General features: G+C 38.2%; 1 protein-coding gene across 5 annotated transcripts in view; it reads left to right on the forward strand.

Annotated features, from left to right (window-relative positions):
• The window catches only part of DIP2A (disco interacting protein 2 homolog A), a 122260-nt gene that overhangs the window by 80114 nt on the left and 16816 nt on the right, over positions 1-25330 (forward strand). For all 5 annotated transcript variants that reach the window (XR_002439327.1, XM_021398743.1, XM_021398744.1 and 2 more), the window contains 19 exons: positions 1744-1835; positions 2065-2175; positions 2904-3027; positions 3357-3466; positions 3868-3970; positions 5098-5162; positions 5499-5592; positions 6027-6146; positions 7413-7527; positions 8544-8683; positions 15369-15505; positions 16518-16598; positions 16711-16838; positions 17861-17975; positions 19093-19294; positions 19838-19947; positions 20086-20166; positions 23969-24092; positions 24903-25024. Coding sequence is in view for 4 of the 5 variants with exons in the window: in XM_021398743.1 (XP_021254418.1) it covers positions 1744-1835; positions 2065-2175; positions 2904-3027; positions 3357-3466; positions 3868-3970; positions 5098-5162; positions 5499-5592; positions 6027-6146; positions 7413-7527; positions 8544-8683; positions 15369-15505; positions 16518-16598; positions 16711-16838; positions 17861-17975; positions 19093-19294; positions 19838-19947; positions 20086-20166; positions 23969-24092; positions 24903-25024 (2174 nt within the window). In the remaining variant the exon portion in view is untranslated. The remainder of the gene's footprint in view (positions 1-1743; positions 1836-2064; positions 2176-2903; positions 3028-3356; positions 3467-3867; positions 3971-5097; positions 5163-5498; positions 5593-6026; positions 6147-7412; positions 7528-8543; positions 8684-15368; positions 15506-16517; positions 16599-16710; positions 16839-17860; positions 17976-19092; positions 19295-19837; positions 19948-20085; positions 20167-23968; positions 24093-24902; positions 25025-25330) is intronic.

The following is a 25330-nucleotide window of genomic DNA, read 5'->3' on the forward strand; positions in this document are numbered from 1 at the left end:
AAAATAAATTGCTGTAAAATTAAGAGTAATTAACAGATGACTAATGCACTCGTAAAGTTTTAGCCTACATGCATGTTCTTGAGGTCCTTATAGAGAAAACTTGTACTTAAGGATTATATGAAGGTTAGTATTGTGGGAAGCAAGACTTTCCTGTATCAGTGAAATAGAAGTATTACAGTAATTATGAGTTTGTTGTTGTTGTTTTTTTAAATAATTGTGGTCCCCATGGCAACTAACTGTAGCATATTACTTGCATCTTCTTCTGCAGTCTGTTGAAATATTAAAATTTTAGTTTGCATTCTTACAGGTGAAGTACGCTTAAGGGAAATGTAATTGAGTGAGTGCATTAGTTTCATTACCTTGCAGTGGAGTTTTAAGAACTTGAAAACTGTTAAGAAGATCAGGTTTAGTTGTATGTTTAAAAAAAAAAAAGAAAGAAAAAGCCAAGCTCTAAACTGTACTTGCACTTTGCCAACTGCACTGTTTGAGCATGTCCGTAAAAATATAGTATTTATTTTGATGCACATGAGTTCTATGTATCTTTTCTTAATATAACTTAAAGTTACACAGAAACAAAGCAAATGATGGTTGCTGTGCGATCTGAGTGTGGATTGTGCAGGAATTCAAGTCCAAGACACTGTACTAGAAAAATGTTCCAAAGGCATGCTATGTGCCACAGCATGGCTCCTTGGGTTCTTCATGCTCTGATTTACCATTTTCAGTGGAAGAGTTCAGGTGTTGCTTAGCTTTTTATGAACAGTGTATTTTTTTTCAATCAGTGTTCTTATTTTTGAAAGCTACATATTAAAGATTTTTTTTTATTTTTATTTTTTTTTTTACTATTTCCAGTAAGAAGTGAGATTTTTGTCTTTGAATTTAATAGTTTGGTGTCACGGCTTTATCTAAAGATCTGTGTCCGTGACGGGGGGGGGCAACAGGGTCACGGTCCCATAGGTCCAGGAGAAGGAAAAAAAAGAAGGGAAACAAAAAACTGCTGGTGGATAGGGGCTTGCCCGGACTAGTCCGGCGGGTAATGCAGTCCGGGAGAGGCGGACCCAACCCCTGGGGTAAACAAAGGGAAAAGGGGAAAGGTAGGGAAATGGTAGACGGATCTAAACCAAAACAGCGGTACCAATCTGAGGAGGAATGACTAATTTTACTAAATATATCGAAATTGAGGCCAGTAAATCAGAACAGAGAGAGTTTACGAACTGAGATTCTCACCGTAAGCTGCAGGACGACCATGTGCTTCTCTGCTGTGCAGGAAGGGAGGAAGGAAGGAAGGCACTCCTGGTCTGCCAGGCAGCTTCACCACCCCTTCCAGACACAAAGACCCTTGGAGAGCGCAGCTCATCCCCTCACCCTCAGATAACCCAAACACCAAAAAAAAAAAAAAAAAAAAAAAAAAAGCAGTTTGCAGTAAACAAAAATCATAAAACCATGACACTTGGATAACTTTTTTGTTCTGTGTTATTGAAAGCTGTATAGCACTGAACTGGCTTTTCACAGAGTGTTGGATAATATGGCATTTATTCCTAACCTCTGTTTGTTAAACTTCAGTTAAATTTCTGTCCAGATTAGGATTTTTCTTTTTAACCCAAGCAGTTTGATTTTCCCCAGTATTTGCTAGTGTAACTGCTAATTCTGTTCTAATACATCCAGCTTGTTTGTATATAAACATTGTCAATTGCTGGCTGAATGTTGCAATTTTAGTCTCTTTTTTTTTGATTTCTTCATCTTTAGGCAAACTGTGGAGTCGGAGCTTGAAGTTAGCATATACCCTGCTAAACAAGCTAACCAGTAGGAATGAACCACTGCTAAAGCCTGGAGACCGGGTAGGTTTGTTTGAGATAATCTGTATGGATAAAACAGAGAGTGAGGAACAGCTTCAGCTTTGTAATACTGTGATTTGTAATACTATATAATCGCAACTCTCACTGTTTTTCTTCCTAGTTTGTGAACCTGAATATTGCTGTGACATTTTTGTCCCACAAATTTAAAAGAAAACGTGCCACCCAAATGACAACAAAAGGCATTTCATGTTTTTCTAATGTATTTTTGTAGGTAGCTCTTGTATTTCCTAATAGTGATCCAGTTATGTTTATGGTGGCGTTTTATGGATGTCTCCTGGCAGAACTTATCCCTGTCCCAATAGAAGTTCCACTAACAAGAAAGGTAGGCAAATACATTCAAAAAATTCAGAGCTTCATAAATGAGTTGGAGAGGGATGGGCAGTGTCTAAATCTTACATAGGATTCCTCCAAGCCTGCACTTTTGAAAACAGTACATTGCATCAGCTGATTTACTCACTCTGCTCCTCAGTAGCTAGTAGACTGAAGTACATGTTGTAAGTTTGGAAAGTGAATTTTTAGAGATGGGACAACATTTTGTGAATCTAATAATTTTACTATTTTAGGATGCATACTTACAGAAATTATTTTAATATGTTATTTTGAAAAAGATATGTGCAATTTTTTTCTCAAAATATAACACAGAAATGCAGTATTTTCGGCTCACGGGCTGAATAGTGGGAACAGCGGCAGGTAGAACAGATCTGAAAAGCTCAGGGTCTGCTATTCAGTGCCTCAAGACTCAGAAACGTCAAATTGGCTCTGTGTTTTACCGAAACATATGAACTTCCTACAGGGTTGGAGAATTGTGTACAGCCATTGTTTTTGCCACCACTTTTCTTGCCTTGCTTGCCAGACTGCTGCTTACTCTCACATAGTTGACCCTAAGCAAAACTGTATATTGAGCGTAGATTTCAATGTTATCATAAGAGGTCTTTTGTCCCTTTTTTTTTCCTGTGATATAAATTGGCTTAGTATTTTCAAAACATGGAAAAGTTGCAGTAAACTGTGCTTGATTATTTGTAAGTTTGCCATAATATGGTTTCTCTGTAGGATGCTGGCAGCCAACAAATTGGCTTTCTTTTGGGTAGTTGTGGAGTAACGCTAGCTTTAACCACTGATGCTTGTCAGAAGGGCCTTCCTAAAGCTCAAACGGGTGAGGTGGTTACATTCAAAGGTATGTTCTCAAGATACTCAAATTTAATTTTAGTATAAAAAATTGATTTGTTGATTTTTTTTTTTTACTGTTAAGTCACCTCTTTAAGTTTGCTTGCAAGCTTCTAGTTTTTGTATAAATAACTGCCATTATTGTCAAGAGAATACTTAGTGCTTCTCCTTCTTCCTGTCAGGATTGTGATTCTGTAGCCATTGCTTGATTCACGTTGTTTTCCTGGAATACTGGGGAAAGAAAGGAAAAAAAAAGATTTTGGAAGTGTAATGAGAGTAACTTGTGGTTTTCTTTTTTTTGTTTTTTTTTTTGTTTGTTTGTTTGTTTTTTAATTTGAGGTTGGCCTCGTCTCATTTGGTTTGTGATTGATGGGAAGCATCTGGCAAAACCAACTAAGGATTGGCATCCACAATTGCGGGATGCCAGTGCTGAGATTGCTTACATTGAGGTGATCCAGTATAATATGCTTAACTTATTGTTACATTGTCCCCATTAAAGTCACAGCACATTTGCATTCTTTGATCTTCTGATGCTACAGAAGAGATGACTGTAATATGTATCATTGTGGAAAAAAAGTTTTTCTCTCAAAATTACCGGGAAAACTGTCATACTGAGTATGACTGAAGACTGGGAATAATTGGCATTTTGGGATCTCTGGGACAATTTGTTTCATTAGGTAGAGTGTTAGTGTATTCTCTGAACGTAAGTGCATTTCATACGATAACTATTTTGTTTAAAATATATATATATTTGCCTCTTTTATTTATCCTTTCAGTTCACTACTGTAAATGTTCTTTATTTTCTGTATTTGTTGGTAAACTATTGTGTGTGTAAACTTTCTCTTTTCAGTACAAAACAAGTAAAGAGGGCAGCACGGTGGGCGTTACTATATCTCATGCTTCCATGCTGGCACACTGTCATGCATTGACTCAGGCATGTGGATATTCAGAAGGTAAGCTAGGTGCAACTTCAAAATGATGCTTATTGCTTTGATTGTTCAGGAAAATTACGTCGCAAAATCACATTTCCTGACTTAAAATAATTTTAGATCTTCTCTATGAATATCATACAGAATCTGTCATATGATGCTGTGAAACTGCTGACTGCTTTTTCCAGCTAACACAGTTATATGGTGTTCACTTTTCCTAAAGGTCAAAAATATTTGAGGATAAAGAAGATATATATTTCCATATATATGGGTTCATGGCTGGGGCTACTCTTGGAGTTCTCAGTCACACAGGGGCTGAATGGATATGTGGCTGGCTTACTGAAGTACATTATTTATTGGGAAATAGCTGTGTATGCTCTTGTATTTTTGGAGAACTAAACAAGAATAATAAGTACTTGAAGAACCATTTCTTTTACATGCAACCACGCTCCATCCTTGATTAACAAATTTCACCTGATCAGTAAAAGAAATCCTTCTAAAATCTGGTTAGATCTTATGCCAAACTTTTATTTATGTTTTGAATCATGTCAGTTCGAATTTCTCAGAGAAAGCACTGAAGAAAATTTAGTATGGCTACGGTAGTATTTCTCACTAATACGATTCCTTCAAATATAGTTGAACCACTTTTAGTTAAAAATTTCATCAGTTGACATCAAAAACAAATTTTCAGTCTGCATAGTTCTTGGACAAAGGCAACAAACACTCAAAATTGTATTAAACTGAGTATCATGTCTTATAGATTAAATGATTACAAAGAATTTAATTGTAGTTTTAAGGTGATTGTAATAAATAAGGCACTTTCAGGTACTGAGAGAGTGGTGAGGTCCTGGAACAGGCTGCCCAGAGAGGTTGTTGGATGGTGCCCTGGCCAATCTGACCTAGAAGTTGATCTAGTGGCTTGCAACCCTGTCTGTGGCAGAGGGATTGGAACTTGATGATCTTTGAGGTCTCTTCCAACTCAAGCCATTCTATGATATGATTCTATGATAAAGTATCCTATATTATAGACAAAAAGACATGGCAAAGTAGTTTTGAGTTGTTTGATGTGTTGAAAGTTTCATAGTTGCTTTAGCAAATATCTTGAATTCATAAATGTTTTCATAAAACTGCTTCTTTTCCTTTGCTTTTAGCTGAAACACTAACAAATGTGGTGGATTTCAAAAGAGATGCTGGCCTTTGGCATGGAGTATTAACAGTAAGTGTATGAATGAATGAAAAAAAAACCCATAACCTGAATCTTCTCTTTGGAGTGGCGCTTTGGCTTCAGAATGAGGTCATAAACCATATCAAGCTATATTTCACTATTTATATATTTAAGAATAGAGTATTACTTTTTCGCTAACCAGCTGGACAGATATAGCTTATATGGTATTGACTGTACACATAGTTTGCAGTAATAGTTAAATGTAAGAGTTATGCTGTAACTGATAGCTGTGATTTTTTTCTTTATTTTTTTAAGACATTGATACATTCTACCTCCCAGTGTATTCTTTGAGCCACTTGAAACTTTATTTTTGAATATTTTTCTTAGAGTGTTATGAACAGGATGCATGTCATCAGTATTCCCTATGCATTAATGAAGGTTAATCCACTTTCCTGGATACAGAAAGTCTGCTTATACAAAGGTAACTTTAACATATTTTTGCATTAACTAATCAGAGAAAAATCTGTTTGTATAAGATGTCTACTGTATGACAGGCCACTGGTGTTTAATCCAGCTCATTTCCTTTGCCACTGTTATGCGTCAGTTTCAGCAAACAAGTACTGCATTACAGTGGTAAAAGTACCAATAGAAAGATTGACGACTGACTTTGATGGCTGCGTCTGATAGATCTTTAAAGGTGACTGTATTTATTATCTTGGTACTTGAGTTCATAGTAAGTATTTAGATTCTATAATCAAGTCCATCTGGAGACATTGATGTCATAGTAGTAAAATAGTAGTAGATTGTAATTTGTCTTGTAAATATATATTTTTGTGTATTTACACGATTTTATAATTTTTGTCTTTATTTTGTTCTACACACGTGCCTTATTTTTTTTTTTCCCATTATTTTCAGCCCGTGTTGCTGTAGTAAAATCACGTGATATGCACTGGTCGCTTTTGGCTCAGAGGGATCAGAGAGATGTCAGTCTAAGCTCTTTACGAATGTTAATAGTGGCAGATGGAGCTAATCCATGTGAGTATGAATGTATTTTCTGAGCTGTCTGTCCAAGGTGAACTGAAACATTAGTAAGTCTTGGAAGTCTGGACCTGCACTATTGGAGCTCAGCAGTTAATCTTCAGCAAAAGAGTCAGCAGCAGCCTTTCTTTTTCTAAGGAGAGTGGAGAGAAACTTCAGTAGGAAACATTTTATTATTCATTATATAAACAATTTTTGGCAAGGCAGTTTTTTGGAACAGGTTTTTTAAAGTAAATTGTAATGCCAGTGTCGAAGTAGTTGCCCATGTAGCGCAGTAGATAAAATCTGTGAGTTGGAATATATGTCTGATTTCTGTACGTTACCCTAGAGTTCATCTCAAATATGTGCAAGGATATAAAAATTGAAGCAGTCATAGCCTTAACTCAAAGGAATAATACATATTATTAACTAGAGTAATTGGTAGAGTCTTGCCTTTTTCTGTAGATGATACAGTGGTGGTGGACAGCACATTGAGAAAAAAGCAGCTTTTCAGAATTGATGCTTAGAAGGTATTACACAGTTAATTCTATAGTTAAAAGGCATACCATTTGTATGCCGGTGGTGTCATTGCTTTTTTATTGCTGTTTGCATGTCTTAGCTGTATGTATCTCTGTAAGTGACTTTTTCATCAACATTGTACTGTTATATAAGTTTATATGAAATTACCCTATACCCAGGATATAGCATGATCAGTGAAGTTTGCAGATTTGCATTGTTATATGTACCATGATTCCAGATCTGTAAAATACAAACCTTTAGGACATGCAGTATCCCTGTACCTTTTGAGCTGCATGCTAATGGCAAGGTGGAGTTCTGAACAGAAGTGAAGATCTGTCAGAAGCATTTGATGTTAATTTCTAAATGCTGTGGTTCTGTGGTCTCAGTAAGAAACACTCAAAACACTCATGTAAGAACTGTAGAAACTGTCAGGCACAGTTACCCATAATGATAAAATATTCACTGCATCACTGCGTCAATGGAGGACTTTCAGTGATGGTAAGTGTTCGGAGCGCTACCAGAGAAAGAGTATGCAGCTGTGAATTTCATTCTGTGACTTAGTTGTTAACCATTATTTTGTTCTTCAAATCTAGAATCTAACACTAGGGAATTATGTCCTTTAGTTTGAAAGTATGTAGTTTTTATGCAAAAATGCATTCATATCTGTACAGGTAAGGTTGGAGTAAGCAAAGACATTGAAACTCTGCAGCTCAAGCTTTCCTGCACTTGGCAACATGTTTCCAATGTTGTGATTGTTCTTTTTAGGGTCAATATCTTCATGTGATGCGTTCCTGAATGTATTTCAATCCAGAGGTTTGAGACCTGAGGTAATCTGCCCCTGTGCTAGTTCCTCAGAGGCACTGACTGTTGCTATTCGCAGGTAATTCTATTTTTTTTTTCTGAGAAGTTGACTGAAAAAAAAAAGTTGACTGTTGAAATATATGTGTTGCTAAGATGACAGTCAGAAAAGACAACTACTCACATAAAGATACCTGAAGACCTAGACAGATAAAGCCTGAGGCTTGTAGGTATCTCATGCACTGAAGGAACTGGGAACTTTTTTTTATTTATTTACTTGTTTAAAATTTAATATTTTCCCAAAGTAGTCAGTAATACTGTTTTTCAGTGTTTGGGAAAGTGGAGTCCTTGCTGAGTTTTCTGGGGGACCTTTAGAAAATTTCTTAAAATTGAAGACTTTTGCTTACTTTGGGAGGAAGAACATGCTGAAATTTCAATTAATCGCTTATGTGTATCAAAGGGCCAAAGAAAAAAAAATCTTTGAAATTAGCCTGGAATTTCAGTTCCATTCAATTTCTAGAGATGGCAAGTGGTGCATTAAGAGTACACACATTGATGTATCTTTTCACACACACACGGTCACCGTGGCTTTGATAAAAATGTATCTTTTGGGGAAAATAAATTACAAGAAAACTTGAAATAAAAAAGAAGTCTAAAATATCAGATAATGCTTGCAAGATCTGACCTTTCCCTATTAAAAGAAAAATAAACACATTTAACTGGTTTTGTTTTGTTTTTTAACAACACTTGGATTCTTTTGTTCTTTGTCAGTACTGCTCAGAGAACTGTCAAGCACTGCAAACACTTCCTAATTTTTCTCTTTAATCTTCTAATACTTATTCTTGACTTCTTCACCCATATTAGACCTACATCTTCTCTGTAACATTTTAGAGTGAGAGGAAGCTGTGTGATGTTTTGATCAATCTCTTTTTTTAATCTACTAAGATGCATTACCAGTCTTGAACTCTTGTTTGTTTAAGATGAAAAACCATTCTTTTGTTTAACCTGAACAGACCTGACAGAATTGCACAATGCTTTTGATGGACCTAATGCCATTCATCTGTTGATTCATGAATGGTTTGACTTTCTGTTTTTCAGACCTCCAGAACTGGGTGCGCCTCCTCCAGGGAAAGCAGTTTTATCTATGAATTGTCTGAGTTACGGTGTGATAAGAGTGGATACAGAAGAAAAGTTGTCTGTTTTAACTGTACAAGATGTTGGTCAGATTATGCCTGGAGGTGGGAAAACTTTTAATATAGATTTAACCATAATCCATGTAACTTCACTACCGTACCTGTGCTGTTGAAATAAACAAAACTGGCAAATGATAAGTATCTTCAAGGTCGCGTGACTCAGATTTTGACACATTAGCTAAAAACTTTAGTATCAAGTACTGTCTCAACTAGAGACATTTGTGAATGTTTGCAGAGGAGATTAACTGATGGTAAATTTGAGTGATCGTAGATTTTGGATTGGGCAAATGCTTTATGGCTGATCTTTAGAGCTGTGTTTTTGTTCATTTGTCAGCGTTAGTTCTGACTAATGTACAGATATGCAGTAACAAATGCAGCAAGAAAAAAAAAACAAAACTTCAAGCTTAGTAGGAAATACCATGTTTTATCTAGCAGATATGTCTCTGATTGATAGTCTATGCATTCATACAGAGCCACAAGCCAGTCTCAGCTGTGACAGTACATTTTCTTCAGCAGCATCTGCGGCAGATTTCTGAGCCTGTTTCCTGTGCCAGTGGAACATGTGTATGTTGTCCAAGATAGCAGCTGTGTTCCACTGAGCCTTCATAGTGTGACTGAAGGCAAACCTAGCTGAGATTGTTCAGTAGTTGGCAAGTTTACTATTTTTGTAGGCTTTACTTTTATTGCTGCTTTTTTAGTTTTATCATTATTTTTATCATTAGCTGTCCAGCATTCCAAGACCTATCTTTGTCCTGATGTGGCCTTACCCACCTTAAAGTGTTTGTTTGTGGCCTAGACACTGATTGATTGATACGGCCTAGCATTGATGTTTTTCATCTTTGAAACTGGTACTAAGTGCACAAACTGCTGCCAGCTCTCATTTTGAATTGCAGTAGAGTCTTTGTGAAGAACATGTTTTATCTAGTGCGTAGTATGCAGGAAATTCCTGGTAATTACTTAAAAATTCAGGAAGTGGCAATTTTGGAGTTTCTTCTAAGTAAAGGTGTGATACTGAAACTGTCTGGGAAATCAGCATGCTTAGATGCCTCTCTGAAATGTATTTATACCAATGCATGGGGAATAAACATGATGAGGTAGATGTGTGCAGCTGCGGGACTACAATCATGTTGGGATCACAGAGACGTGGTGGGATAGCTCTCCTGGCTGGAGCGTTGCAGTGGAAGGATACAGGCTCTTTAAGAAGGGAAAGTGGGGAACATGATGAGGAGTTTCCCTTTATGTGAGAGAGCAGTTGGAGTGCATGGAAGTCTACCTGGGCATGGATGAAGACCTGTCTGAGAGCTTGTGGGTAAGGACTAAAGAGCAGACTGGTATAGATGACATTGTAGTGGGTGTCTGCTGTAGGACACCTGACCAGGAGCAAAACGGGAATGAGGCCTTCTACCAATAGCTAGAAGCATCCTCACATCTGTGGGCCCTGCTCCTCATGGAGGACTTCAGACACCCCAGTGTCTGCTGGAGGGACAACAGCAGGGGATAAGCAGACAGGGATGTTCTTGAAATACAGCAGTGTCAGCTTCCTGACCCAAGAAATAGAGGATCCATAGAGGAAAGGTGCTCTGCTGGACCTTATACTCTCAAAAATGGAGGAGATTATTGAGTATGTGAAGACTGAAGGCTGCCAGGATCATGAGATAGTCAAATTCTGCATCATGAGAGGAAGGAGCAGGGCAAAAGGAAGATCACAATGCAGGGTTTCAGGAGAGCAGACTTCAGCCTCTTCATGGATTGGCTTGAAAAGAGTCCTGTGGTATAACACTCTGGAAAGGAGAGAGGCCCAAGAAAGCTGGTTTATATTCTAAGATCTCCTCCTCCAAGCTCTTATGTTTTAAAATGTCATTTACAGACAATTGACAAAACTACCATGACTTCATACAGTAGTAAGAAAAATGTAGTGTCTTGCCTGATGTGAGGGGAAGTTAATGCTAGTTGATGTGAGTTAGGTGTGTATCCACCTAGTGCCTTAAAGTAATATAACTTGTAGTTGATGGCTATTGCTATTTTCAAACATAGTAGTAAGTGGCAAAACTGCTTGTAGGTTAAGCCAAAGTTGAGCGTCTTAATTCATTAAGTGTTTTAAAACTCTCTTCAGCATCCAGCTATATTAGTATCTGAGCCAAATTAGCTTCAATTTGACAAAATGATAAACATTTCATGCCTGGAAGTATTTTTAGCAGAAATATCTCTGTACCTTCCCAAAAACAGAATGTATGCAGCAGAGTGCTTTCTAGGAGATAATTCAAGGATTCTGTTCCCTGTGACTCAAAAAAAAAAAAAAAAGTAGAAAAGAGCTTCAAGAGTAGAAAGAAGTAAAAATCCAGACAAAATTTGTGCCAAATGAAAATGAAAAGAAATTTATTGACTTAAAGAGATTAATGACTTATTTTCATATGAGTCTGCATGTACATTCTAATATTGGATATACTTGTGACTTGCCTTGTAAGATTTATACTTTTTCCTATGTAGTAGTCATGGAGGATGGATGTGCTCTGTCCTTTCTTGTTTGGTGTTTGACATACAGGAGAGAACGTACCACCATTTCTTTTCCTGTCAGTTGCCCTCTTGAATTACTCTGCTGACTGATGAGTCTTGTTCTTTTCCTGTTCTTTTCCCTTTCTTTAGATTGCAGTACTTCTAACAAATACCTAAACTGTATCACATGCTATCCCTTGAAGGTAGTGCTCCCTCTTCTGATCTCTGTCAAATACTTCTGTAAGGTCTTGGAAACTGCTACATGTCCTAAGTCGTTCAAGCATCTTAGAACATAGGAGCTCATATTCCTGAATTTCATTTGGTCAAGTGAAGGTTGGAATAGGTGATATCTGAGGTCCCTTCTGGCCTGGGCTTTCTCTATGATTTCTAAGAAAGGAACCTCCTAGACAGGAAGACCCTTGAAGATCCCAGGTGACCTTCATTCAGTAGCCAGCTGTTTAAAAGGTAATAAAGTATCCGCTTCTGCCCTCCTTTTCTTCAGACCTTACTACTTGTTCTGAAACACTGGAGGTCCACCTACTTTCAGGATCTTAATCAGAAAATATGACAGAGCCCATAGCACCAGCATAATGCCTTATGTCACTACTGTTTAACCCATAGACCACTCTTGATGCCATGTTGCCTTGGCTGTTGACTTTCATTACCTACTATGAATGCCAATCACAAGAACCTCCACAGAAGCAAGCATCCATGAAGAATGTTCCCATGAAAGACAGCATGGGAATTCATAAAACAGAACCTAGTATGCATTTTGCTGAAATGAAAATTCTCTAGTTCCTGGGAGTGATTATTTTTTGTCTCACCTGTTGATAGGCTAGGGCTGTTTTGCATGTTTTCTGTCTGGGAGCCAACCTTGATAAGAAGCAATGTTTGATTCATAAGGGCCTTTAATTCTTTTTTTTTTGTTTTTTTTTTCAAATTGGACTGGTAAGGGTGGTAGTGAGAGTACCAGACTTCTCTCTTCTTCTTGTCTGTTTTCAGCCTCCTACTTCCCCCTCAGTTGGAATGTAGTTGTCACATCACCTGTCATCTTGGAAGTTTGTTATACCTTATGCTAGGATATGGATGCTCGAGGGGACTTGAGGCAAAACTTAAGTTTTGCCTCTCAGCTACTTCCTGAGTCACTGTTTTCATCCTTCTCATTCTGGATTTGACAGTAGAGCAACCCTCTCTAATCCAGAAGATCTGTATTCCTATGTCTCCTAAGCATATAAAATCTGATTCACAGAAAAAGCTTACTTTCTTACACTCAAGCAGAGAAGTATAGGTTTGAGCAAGATGTTAAGCTTCTGCAAGACGAACAGGATGCTTACTTTGTCTTCAGTTTACGGATGTCTCTGTCTCTGAAAGCATGTTTCCAGATGCTGGTGGTTATCTTGATGCCTCTTCACTGCAGAGGAAGTTAGTTCCTTTATCTTGTTGCCTGATTTGTGAAAGGATTTGTTAGAAGATAACTCTGTGATGCTTTCAGTCTTATTCCTGAGATTGAGAATGTGAAGAAGTACCTTAATCTATCTTAGTTCTCAGAATTTATTGTAGCTGTCAGTTCTGTGTTCCATTTGGCTTCAGTCTGCCACATTATGGCACAAGATGGCCTCCTACTGCAGAACCACTTCTGGAGTTCTGTAGCAATGGGTACATTTGTGACGAGATGTTCTCTTCCAATTTAAATGTTGTGCTCTAGATGCTTGTGTGACCACCTTTACAGTGTAGATTCTTGTTCATCCTAGTCTATGATTGCTCCTGCTTTATGCCTAATACCCTTCACAGAAGAATGAGGAATCAGATCACTCTACTGAACAGCCTCATATGCTGTTTTCTTTGAGGGTTTGGATTTTCTGGACTCCCTGAAAGTATCTTCTACAGTAGTGGTAGAGGTGTTTTTATCCTAGCCTTTTGGTGTTTATCCTGAGGCTTCCTGCTTCTAAAAAAGCTGTAGTGCTAGGAGGGCCTTCTTTTTATTCTCATGGACCCAGGCCCTTAGGGAAGACTTGCTCCCTACAAGAAGATCCTGGAGTTCCACTGTTGGCACACAGTAACAATTGCATAAGGATCTGCTATGAAACCATGAAAGAGAAATTAGAGCACTTTCTAACAAGCACCAGACAACTTTGGTAGCAGCAGATTTCTGTGCTAGCCACCTGCTGTTGCACACCTGTGACAGTTTTCTCACATTCATGTGGTGCTGTTCTTGAAATATTAAAACCGGAATCCGGTCTTTGGTAGGGCATTGGTGCAGACGTTTGTTTGCACAATAGGATTCTCATCCTCTGCCAAAAATCTCGTGGCAGAGCTGACTGCTGAGAGTCATCATCTGTAAGAATGTACATGTGGACTCATTTGAAGAAAGAAAATTTTCCTACCTAGTAATCAGTGTTCTTCATGATGTGTAGTCCACATGTACATTCCTGTCCCATCTGCCTTTCCGTTCTCTCTAATTCTTTTTCAGATGCGATGCCGCTGAGAGCCTGAAATGGTGGTAGATGCATTCTCTTGTATATCACACACGAAGCAGGAGAAGGAGGAGAAGCAAGATTACAGGCTCTACAGATACTGCTAAAGGAAAACCTTGCAGTAACACATGGCAGGGCAGAACTATGCCTGCTGTTAGAATGTATGTGTAGACTACCTATAGCATACATGGGTTACTGGTGAGTATTTTTTTTGACTTGATGAGGGTGATAGGATCGTCCTTGGGCTTCATGAATGGAGCATCATTGCAAAACTGCAGGCTAATCCACTGTTTTTTTCCATGTTTTTGAATGAGTTGAGGGCTTGCAGCATTGCCTGCAAATTGTCACACTGTCCCCAGTTAGTAATACTTCCATATGCATTGCTATTTGAGCATTACATACAGAGTTCTAAGATTGTCAAACTATTTCCTGTGGTAAGAAAGTATCTGTTTAAATTTGTCTTTTTTAACGTTTCTCCTCCTGAATTGCTAAATGAGTTTTTCTACGAGTAAATCATGAACTGCTAATTCCTACCATCTAATTTAATTCTAGCCTTCTAGTTCACACGCATTTTCAGCAACTGAAACTGTTGGTTCTGTTTTGGACTTGGACTTGTGCTAGAGAGGGAGTGTAGTCACCTTATTTGGCCAAAAAAGGTTAACATGTCAGTGTCCCAAACTCTCTCAGTAAATATCTGTCGTTCTGATAGGTAGGTTTATTCGTAGGGTGACTTACTGTCTTTCCTGCTCAGACATAAGTAGTTGACAACGGAAGACAACTAGAGTTCTTGGTCCACACCTGCAGCGAAACTGACTGTATCATGTATTAGTTTCAGAGGAAATGTGCTACATTCCATTTATGATTTCTCTTTGTACTAGTTGAACTGTGGTAAAAGTAAGATCTATCTGTATTATCAATTAAGACTGGCTAAATTGGAATACAGTAGTACAGTCCTTCGTAATATCTGTTGTTGGCCAAAATATTCAAATAGTCTTGATAGAAATGAACCAACTAAATAAATTTCAGAAAATTAACTTATGGTGTGATCAAAGGCTCTGTTTATTTCATATTGACTCAGCCTTTTTGATTTATTTTTAATCTTGTAAATGCTAAACTAAACTTCCTTGTTTATATATATAGGTTATACCTTCTCCCTTTTTATCCTTTTTCTTTTTGCTTTGGGGATGGGAAAAGATGAATCCAGAGTCTGTAAGCAAGGAGTCTGCTTAGCCAAGAGAAGCCTCTGAAAACTAACTGCTTCAGGAGGCAGATATAACCAATGGCCATAGCAAAGATCAATGTAATACTTGATTTAATTTTCTTTCAATATCTAGTGTGTTTCTCACATAATTTAAGGGGTGGTACTATGAATACCAGAATGTGCAATAATAACATAAAAGGAATGGTATGGTATATCTGTAATTAGTACCTTTTCGTTTTTCATCTTAAAACTCATGTAGGCTTTAATTTGTTCAAGTCATCAGCCTTCATATTGAAAATCAATTGCTACAGTTCTGTTACAGCTAAAATGTAGGCTGTGAAGCACTGTAGTAAAACAAAAAAATGTTTGCAAATTTGCACTTTTCATCTTGGAGAGCACATTGCACTGGCTGTCAAAAAGATAGAGCTCGCTTTCATGCCATGTTTATTGCTGTAGCTGATAGATAATTGGTACTAAAGTCTTTGCCTGCCTGCCAGTAACCATGTAACTTCTTTATCAGTTGCTGAAACATAGGAATGTTGTTTTTTTCTTCTCCCTTTAGCTATTGTTTGTGTTGTGAAGGTGGATGGGACTCCTTACCTGTGTAAAGCCGATGAAGTTGGAGAAATATGTGTGAATTCAGGTGCAACTGGAATGGCTTATTTTGGCCTCCTTGGAATCACCAAAAATGTGTTTGAGGTTTGTTTTTTTTTCTATGCAGTGTTGTACCCCTACTATTTCTTCTTGCAAATAAACTTTTTTTTCTGATACTTTTTAGTATTATTTTTTATTACTATCTTTCATTCTTCATGTCAAAACATGTCAGCTGTCTCTATATTCTGCAATCCAGTGTTCTATCAGTGTTGGCATTTGAATTCATCTTAGTTACGTATTAACCCATCAGTCTTACGTAAAGTTACCTGTAGACAATTTAGTGGCGCACAATTGGGACACAGAGTTAGAAATTAGTTTAATATTTATGATCTTCATGCAATCAATGTGCAGTTATAAATTAGTTGAAAAATCTTCTCTTGTGTACTGCAAATGGTATGTCAATCTTCAAAGTGAATTCTGGTGTTTGTTTGCTGTAATGCTTAGAATGGTAACAGTCTGGGTATGTGAAATTTTGTTGCTAGCTATATGAAAGAAGAGATAACAAGGATATAAGTCATAATCCGTGTAGTTCGTCAAACTAAAGCGAAAGTATTCTTTCTGCCTGGATTTTCCCTCACAGTGTTATCCCAATTTCAAGTTTTCCCTTTTCTAGCAAGAAAGGGAGGGGAAGTTCTTTAGGAGTCACGCTCAGCAGTAGTATTGCATTGGGCAGCAATTTGGAGACTTGGCTAAAGTGTGGAATTATAGGAGAGGTGAGAGAAATGCTGGCTTTAGTCTTCATTTTCAGAAAAGTTCTTTCTGTCGGTTTGCCTAGTGTTAGCTTGTTAAACACCTTAGCTGTCAGCACTGTCATTAGCTAGTGAGAACACCAGTGAGAAACCTGATGTAATGGAAGGGGTGAGGGGAATAAAAGGGCAAGGAAATGCTGAGTTAGATGAACTGAACATATTCTTCATTATTCAAGAAGCTGTTCATATTTCACATGGTAGTAAATGTTGTAATCAGGTAATTTTTCAGCTGAGCATAGAGCTGAAGTGAAACAGAGGCAGGAAGTATTTTAACTGAGTGTCTGAATATTTATTCTGTGTTCTTTCAGGCCATTCCAGTGACAGCCACCGGTGTGCCTGTTTCAGATCAGCCCTTTACAAGAACAGGACTGCTTGGCTTTGTGGGTCCTGTAAGTGTGAATGAGCAATCTTGGCCTCACTTTGTCCTGATACCCAACTCTGAGTGATGGAGGAGTCAGCAGGATTTTTTCTCCTCTGTTTCTAATCTTGTCTTCTTTTCAGGACTATCTCGTGTTTGTGGTAGGAAAATTGGATGGCCTAATAACAGTTAGTGGTCGCAGACATAATGCAGATGACGTGGTAGCCACAGCATTGGCAGTAGAACCAATGAAATTTGTCTATCGTGGAAGGTGAGTATATTAAAAACTTCACAAGCACTGATTGAACATTGTTACTTTTGTTCACCCTCAAACTATGATCAAGCAATATAGTCTATATGGGAGTTCTGCATGGTAATTTTTACACATGTACTGTGCAGGAAAGATGACATAAGGTTGTAGTATGCCAAATAAGAATTTGACACTCTGCTGCTAATTTTAAGTGTCTGTTTAAAACTTATTTAAAAGCTTCTCTTAAGAATGTCAAGTTAAGCTCGATAGAGAATATAAAATACATCTCCCCTTTGTCCCCCTGAGCACTCTTATGCAGAGTGGCCTAGGTAAGACCTTTGCAGCATGTTCTAAAGAGCAAAGTAGAAATGTTGATACTGCTCAAGGACTTTCAAGGAGCGTGCATGCTGTATCACTAGCCTGTCTGCTCTTCTCTTGGTTCGGGTATTTTTCTTCTGCAGCAGTGGCGATGACATAGAACTATTACTGACTGAAAGTCAGGCTTTCTTTGTTTTTGCATTGCTAGTTTAATTCACTTATCATAAAAATAATGCCAGATACCTAGTTAAGACATGATTAATATTCTTTCCAAGAAGTTGCAGTTCTAAAACTAATTCACAAATGGGAGTAAGTATTTTCAGTGCATATACTGCTAATTTAGAACAATTGTTGTCTGTCCGGAGATATAAAGTATGTAAAAGCAAAACATTTAGTGTGCATGATGGAGTTAAATAGGGAAGATTTGCACAGACCCTACATGTATGGAATCTGCCTGTGTTAAACACGTTGGTGACTGCAGATTCACTTAACCCTACAATATAAATATACTACAGAAGTGAACCTGCATTTGTTCTGAATTTGTCTGTGATTTTGTGGTGATGTGGCATGAATAATGTGAATATGTGTTAATATGTTAATATGTGCATAATGAATATGTGTTGAAGCACTACTACCAAAGATTGCAGTCATTTCCATGTTATAATAAGCCATGCTATGTTAATCATATGTTGCATCTTATCATTCTTCTGTCCTTTGCATTTTAGGATAGCAGTTTTTTCTGTGACCGTTTTGCATGATGATCGAATAGTGCTTGTGGCAGAGCAGCGCCCTGATGCATCAGAAGAGGATAGTTTTCAGTGGATGAGCAGGGTTCTACAGGTAGTCTGATCTGTCCTTTCTCTCTATCCAGGTGAATAAGGGTAATGTACGAAATGATAATCTTAAAGCATCTGTTTTCCTTATGAAAAAGCTTTCAGTGTAACTAGAGTTAACGATAAGCTGACTTCTGAATGTATTTCAGAGCTGACAGCTAACAAAAATTACGTAAAAAGACTTTCAGAATGTTTTTGAACTTAATATTACTATGATTATAGTTTCTGTTTTATTTTAATTCTTCATGTATCTACTGATTTCATACTGGCTGGGAGAGTTAAGTCAGAAATGTTTAAGGGTATTTAGTGTCGAGTATCAAAACAGATGCTAAAATCTAAGACACTAACATCCTTATTCTATATCACCAATGGTAAGCATTGAATCTTTTTTGCCCTGCTTGCTGTATTGTGCTTCTCTGGTGGGGCAGAAGGGAGGAGAATTCTCATAGTTGCATTTAAGGATCTTGGAATGAATTGAGCAGTCATGTAAAAAGTGAGAGAGCACAGTTATGGAAGAAGACTATTGAGGGAACAAATGATGGGATGGCCAGAGAGAACAGCTTAAGGGAAAAGACCTCATAAGTGTAAGACAGTTGTGTAATTATGGTTTCTGTCTGGTTTCAGTTTTGTAATTTTTTTTGAAGGGAATAACTGGCAATGAGCTGGTTTTGACAAGAGAAAATATTATTTCTGTTTTTAGAAGTGTCTTAGCTAAAATAGACAGTCAAGTTTTAGGGAGCAGGATGTTTTCTTTCCTGTTTTTGTGATTTTATGTTCTACTGTGCTTTTGTGATTGTGCCGTACATGTTAAATTTGCTGATATAGTTTTGGCTTTTTAAAATCTCTGCACTTTTTGCCCACTTTTAAGATACTTTCCTAATCCCTGATGTGCAGGTGGCATCTCCTTGATAGAGTGCACAAGCCAAAGTCCTGGGTCTGCTCCTGCTCCCATTGAAGTCATGGCACAACTTCTATGAGTTCAGTGAGTGCAGAATTGGACCCTTTATTTGCAAATTGTGGTGCAAGTAAAAACTTTAATGTTATTGAATTACTTGAATTCAAATTCTTGCTTTAGCTACATCACCGTTGATAATATGCAATGTATTCTTTTCTTCTCTATCAAGGCAATTGATAGCATTCACCAAGTGGGTGTCTACTGTCTTGCCTTGGTGCCAGCCAACACTTTGCCAAAAGCACCACTTGGAGGAATTCATATTTCAGAAACCAAGCAGCGCTTTTTAGAGGGTGCACTGCACCCTTGTAATGTCTTGATGTGCCCGCATACTTGTGTTACTAACCTGCCTAAGCCTCGACAGAAACAACCAGGTGAGTAAACCAGAAAGTGTTCTGCATGTCTCTTCCTGACGGCACGTGTAGAGAATGCCGCAGTGGCAGTGTGACAGCTCAGGACCTTGCGTATTGGATGGCTTTAAGATGCCTACATTAGCAGAACTAGTGGTTTTGTCAGAGCAGCCCCATGCTTGGTGAGGATGTTATTGTCTGCCTTTAACCCCATGTAAATGCAAGGACAGACAGCATGTACCAATTTCATGCTTCCATAGCTATATTGTAAATTGTCCCTGTGCTGGCCAACTTGCAAAGACAGTCCTCAGCCATGCTGCAGCTCTTGCAAGAAAACTGAAGTGCAACTAGACCACAGTTTACTGAATGAGTACTAGACTGGTTTAGTGTGCCATATTATCCTCCTCTCTCTTTTTCTGTAGAATATTATCTTTCTTTTTTTGCTTTTCATCTTATCCTATCTATATTCCATGTGGATTTGGTATTAATCTGCAGAATTAATTATTGATAACTGTATGTTCCTTACATTTTATTTTTCTCATTTTGCGCTTTTTTTTTTTAATGCAGATGTTGGTCCTGCTTCAATGGTAGTAGGAAACCTTGTTGCTGGAAAGAGAATTGCACAAGCCTCAGGGAGAGATGTTACCCAGCTGGAGGATAATGACCAGGCAAGAAAGGTAACACAGGCATCCTAGCAATATTAAACATTTGAATTAGTTCCTTCAAAGTGAGCAAAGAACAGTCATGGTATTCTGCTGAAACTAATCATGGGGCATTTTTAATAAATCTTAATGTTTTCAATCCATCTTTTTCAGTTTCTGTATTTAGCAGATGTTCTTCAGTGGCGAGCTCAGACAACTCCAGATCATACCCTCTTCCTGCTGTTAAATTCCAAGGTGAGATGCAACTTACATCTTATTTTGAGATCAAGGTTAGCAAACTATTGTTTGGATTCTAAGAAAATAGCATGTAGAAATCTTTTTCCTACAATGCTTTAAGTTATTTTGATGTGGGATGTCATGGTTTTGAAGTGAACATAAATCATTGCTACTTTGAAAGCAGCATAATTTTTCTACATCTGGAATTGTAGTCTGTATCTGAAATTCTATCATACATTCAGCATTTCTAGCTTAAAAACATTGCAGTAGTTGCCTTTCCTGATGAAAAACAATTCTGTCATATTAATGGAAGTCACAATCTGTCTTTGACCCTGAGAATAAGAGTGAGAGGAGATTAGAGTTGGGGAATTTTTTTAATGAGAAGATATGGGACCTAGGCAGAGAGCCATGGCTTCACCAAAAACAGATCCTGTCTGGCCTACTTCGTGGCTTTTTATGATGGCATAACTGTGTCAGTGGACAAAGGAGGAGTAACTGATGACATCTGTCTGGCCTTCAGTAAGGCCTTTGACAGAATCTCTCCTAGCATCTTTCACTCCAAATTGCAAAGATATGGATTTGATGGGTGGACTATTTGGTGGACAAGGAGCTGATTGCAAGACTATACCCAAAGAGTGGTGGTCAATGGTTCAATGTCAGGATGGAGATCAGTGACAAGGGGAGCCCCTCTGAGGTCAGTGCCGGGACCAGTGCTCTTTAATATTCCATCAGTGACATGGACAGTGGTATCGAGTGTACCCTCAGCAAATTTGTGGATGACACCAAGTGTGGGGTGCAGCCGACATACCCAGGGGGTAGGATGTCATCCTGAGGGACCTTAGACAGGCTTGAACAGTGGGCCCAGGTGTACCTCATGAGGTTCAACAGTGCCAAGTGCAAGGTCCTGCACTTGGGTCATGGCAACCCCCACTATCAGTACAAGCTGGGAGTCAAAAGGATAGAGCACAGCCCTGCTGTAAAAGGCTTGGGAGTACTGGTGGATGGCAGCTGATCACGAGCCAGTAATGTGCCCTCGCAGCCCAGAAAACCAACTGTATCCTGGGCTGCATCAAAAGTAGCATGGCCAGCAGGGCAAGCAGGTGATCCTGCCCCTCTGCTTTGTGCTGTGAGACCTCACCTGGAGTGCTGCATCCAGATGTGGAGTCCTCAGTACAGGAGAGACATGAATGGTCCAAGGAATGGAGCACTTTCCTTGAGAGGACATGCTATGAGAGCTGAGGCTGTTCAGCCTGGAGAAGAGAAGGAGGAGGAGACATGAGATCCGCTTTTCAAAGGGGGCTATAAGAAAGAAGGTAACAGAGTCTTTAGCAGGATCTGTTGTGATAGGACACGAGGAAATGGTTTCACACTGAGAGGGGAGATTTAGATTGGATGGAAGGAAGAAGTTTTTTACAGTAAGGGTGGTGGGGCACTGGAACAGGTTGCTCAGAGATGTGGTAGGTGCCAGATCCCTGTAGACATTCAAGGTCAAGCTGGACCAGGCTCTGAGCAACCTGATGCTGTAAATGTCTTGCAGAGGGACTGGACTAGCTGACCTTTTAGGGTCCCTTTCAACTCAAACGATTTTATGATTCTATGAACCCTTGAGCTTTAGAGTTTTGTTTTCCTGAAGCATTGCACACACTTCAGGAGACATTGATGCTGTGTCCTTTGCTAGCCTTGCCCTCTTAAAAAGGTGGCAATTAAGAGTCACTCAAACATGAACAAGTAAATCAGTCAATTTGGGAGCACAGGTTGTTTAGTTTATTTGAGAGCTTTTGTAGCACTTATGACTTATGACAAGGCAACAGTATTGTTTCTCAGCAGATAGATCATATTCCCTTATAGCCACTCTGTTCTGCACTTGATTGTCAGTAGTTTTGGAGATTCTTCTGCTTTTGTTCTGGCACGCTTTTCCCTTTGTCCATTCTATTCTCCTTTATTTCCAGGAGGCAAAGTTAGTCTCCAGAAATCAATTTTGGTTTTAGCCTGTGCTCGCTAGCTACACTTCCAGTGATGATAACAAGCCAGTGACACTAAAAGTGGTCTACACTGGTCTACTCTTGTGCTGTACTGTACCACAGTGAGATATCAGATGGGTTTTCAGAAGTTAAGGCAGCAGTTCTGGAATGTAAGGGATTTGGTAAGTAAGATTTTGGAAGTAAGGGGTTTGGTTGTTTCATTCAGGCAAGCAGAATGGTTTAGGGCGTATTTTGAAGTTCTGACTTGTCTGTTGAGACTCTTCTTTAGCAGATGAAACTAATTTGTTATAGTTAAAAACCAGAGAATAGGTTTACATCTCTCAGTGAAGAGGGAAGTTTTCTAGTATGGAGAAGTCCCTTTCTAGGTCATTTTGTTCTGGCAGATTTTACCTTTAACAAAGGGACTGCAAAAAGGCAATATGGAACTTAAGCACAAAGAAATTATCTCCTGGTGAACACATGCCTTGAGCTGAGACTAACAAGCTTGCAGTGCTAACCATCAGTGTTTTTATCAGTCCGCATGAGAAATCCTTCAGTTTTAGACTTTTTCGTGACAGTATTTCTGTACAAAGTCCTTGAGCTGTTAGCATTCCCATCTCAGGAACACACTTGCCTAATTTTCCTGTTTTTATTGTGCATGACTTCAGCTCACAGATTTGCTCTTTAATAAGTTTTCTTTGTAAAACTGAGTAGGGTGCCAATACCATCCTGCATCAGACTAGGCTTTGGATTTGACAGCTTGGGCTGAGGCATCTTGTCTTGGACTTGAAACTGAATACTTACATAACAGATATTTGCTGTGATAATCCTTGTCTGTGTGGTGGGAGGCTTGATTTTGTCTCTGACTGTTTCCTTCTGGTGTGGTTGTCCCACCACTTTTTCTCGAATCAAAGTTTAGTCTCAGAAGCAGACATATATCCTGGCCTTACAGCTTCAAGGGTAAGGCGCCATTTCCTAGACTGGGTAACGAAAGGATCTTTTCTGTCTTCATGTAAAAAGCTGGATTAAGCCTCTAGTAAACTCCATGACATTTTGGGGATACCTCAGAAGAAGAAGAATTTAACTGCTTTTTATTTGAGGTTTTTGGCAAGTGTATACCTGCGTTTCTCTATGTTCCAGAAGCTCTGGGGTTAACCAAGATTTTGTGCTTGTTATTTATTATTTTGTTGTTAATATAGAGAAACCCTTAAGGTTGGTGGTCTAGCTAAGTTACAGCAGAGCAAATTGGCTCTGCTGTTCGCACAATGTCTGAATACTTAATGCAGATGTTGGTTTGAACCAACACCTCTGAAACTGATTATATGGGCTCCTTTCCACACAATGGAATGATAATACTTACAGAGATGTGGAAACAGTATAAGGAGTTGTTGAATAAGGAGAAAGCACTAAAATCAGGGTAGCACCAACAGGTTGAAAAATGTTTGATAGCTTTCTGTAATTCATCCTCACACACTCTGAAATGAGACAAAGCTAATGCAGTTCTTCACTTGCTGCTGAAACTTTAATGTTGTTTTTATCTTCCTTGGACTGTAAATTTTAAGCATTTGCAAGGTATTGTTTTTGTGATATCAAATACATTTAAAAATTGCTTTGCTGTCTGATGTCAAGATAATATGTGTAAAGTTCTCTAAGATGTTAAAAGTTCTTGTTACCAGAAGAATGGTTTCAGAAACACCAGGCATGTTTTGACAGAGTCTTTAGATCTATTTGCTGTGTTGTTAAAATAGCTGCAATGAAAAGGAAATGCAGTATCTGTAGCATGTACTTCATTCTGTGTTGAAAATGTTCTCTGCAAAGTTTTTTGCAGAGTTTTCTGAAGTTGCCTCTGTTCTGTGCAGGGCGCTGTAGCTAGCACTGCATCATGCATGCAGTTGCACAAGAGAGCAGAGAGAGTGGCAGTTGCACTGATGGAGAAGGGACGACTGAATGTTGGTGACCATGTAGCCCTGGTTTATCCTCCAGGTAAGGCAATACAAAACAGCAAAAATCTCAAGAAAAACAACAGCTCTTTCCAAGGCAGAGCCTTCCAACATCCATTTAATATTGTGGCATATGGCAGTGACTTAGTATTTCAAGGAAGAGAATTCCTCTTTTACTAATAAGCTACTTCTCCAAATGGCAAACTGAATTTACCGAACATTTTATCTAACCTCTTCAGATGTCTGTACAGTTATGCAAAATTAGTTTGTTCAACACTACATATAAAATTCTGGATTTTCAATCCCAGAGAATGGAATAAAAATGTAAATGGAAAGTTAGAGGAGCGACATCAGTGTTGATCTTTTTCATGAACACCTGTTCTTTTCTGAATTACTGTCTCCAGACATGAAATTTGGACCTCAGACTTGCATTGCTAGTGTGTATTTACAAGTGTACTTCAGGAAAAAGTAATATTCTGTGAAAGTAGAATGACTGTATATTCTGTAGTTATAATGTAAAAAAATGCTTTTTAAAAGAATGAGTCATCTTTAATAACAGTACCTCCTTACAGTACCTTATTCTATTTTATTATTTTGTTAATGCTACCTGTCCATGAAAATAAATTTCTACAAATTCAAAGTTTGTAGATTTTAAATACTTCTTGCTAACTCTCAAATGCAAGCTATTTTAACCTTACAGAATTGGGCAGGACCAAAACCAGCCTATTAACAGACCTTTAAGACAAATACTTAAATCTTAATAAAGTTTCTCAGTGCGTATTTTGATTTTGGTGAAAGGATTTGGCCTTTTGTTCTGTTGAAATTACATTCATTTCACAAATATTTTCCACAGGAGTAGACTTGATAGCAACTTTCTATGGCTGTTTGTATGCTGGCTGTATACCTATCACCGTTCGCCCGCCTCATCCTCAAAATCTTGCTACCACTCTGCCCACTGTCAAAATGATTGTAGAGGTATGTATAAGACACTTTTATTTTAATGCTTCTAGTGGGTGTAGGTCAGTTGATGCAGATAGTGACATTGCCAGATAAGTTATTTTGCCACTGACAATGTAAAACAAGCTAGAAAAGAAAAAATAGTGTGCTGTGACTGGGACAAGAATTTTTTTTTTTAGCTAATTTAAAATATTGTTTCTGTTGTTGTAATTTATATTGCTTTGCTTCTACTGTTTTTCTTTATGTATTCAGTGTACCAGTTGTCTTGTTTGGATGGATATGAAATCATTGAGCATTAATTCACTGAGTTTATATTTTTAGTGT

This window comes from Numida meleagris, chromosome 5 (assembly GCF_002078875.1).
Source record: "Numida meleagris isolate 19003 breed g44 Domestic line chromosome 5, NumMel1.0, whole genome shotgun sequence".
In the NCBI taxonomy this organism is placed as follows: domain Eukaryota; kingdom Metazoa; phylum Chordata; class Aves; order Galliformes; family Numididae; genus Numida; species Numida meleagris.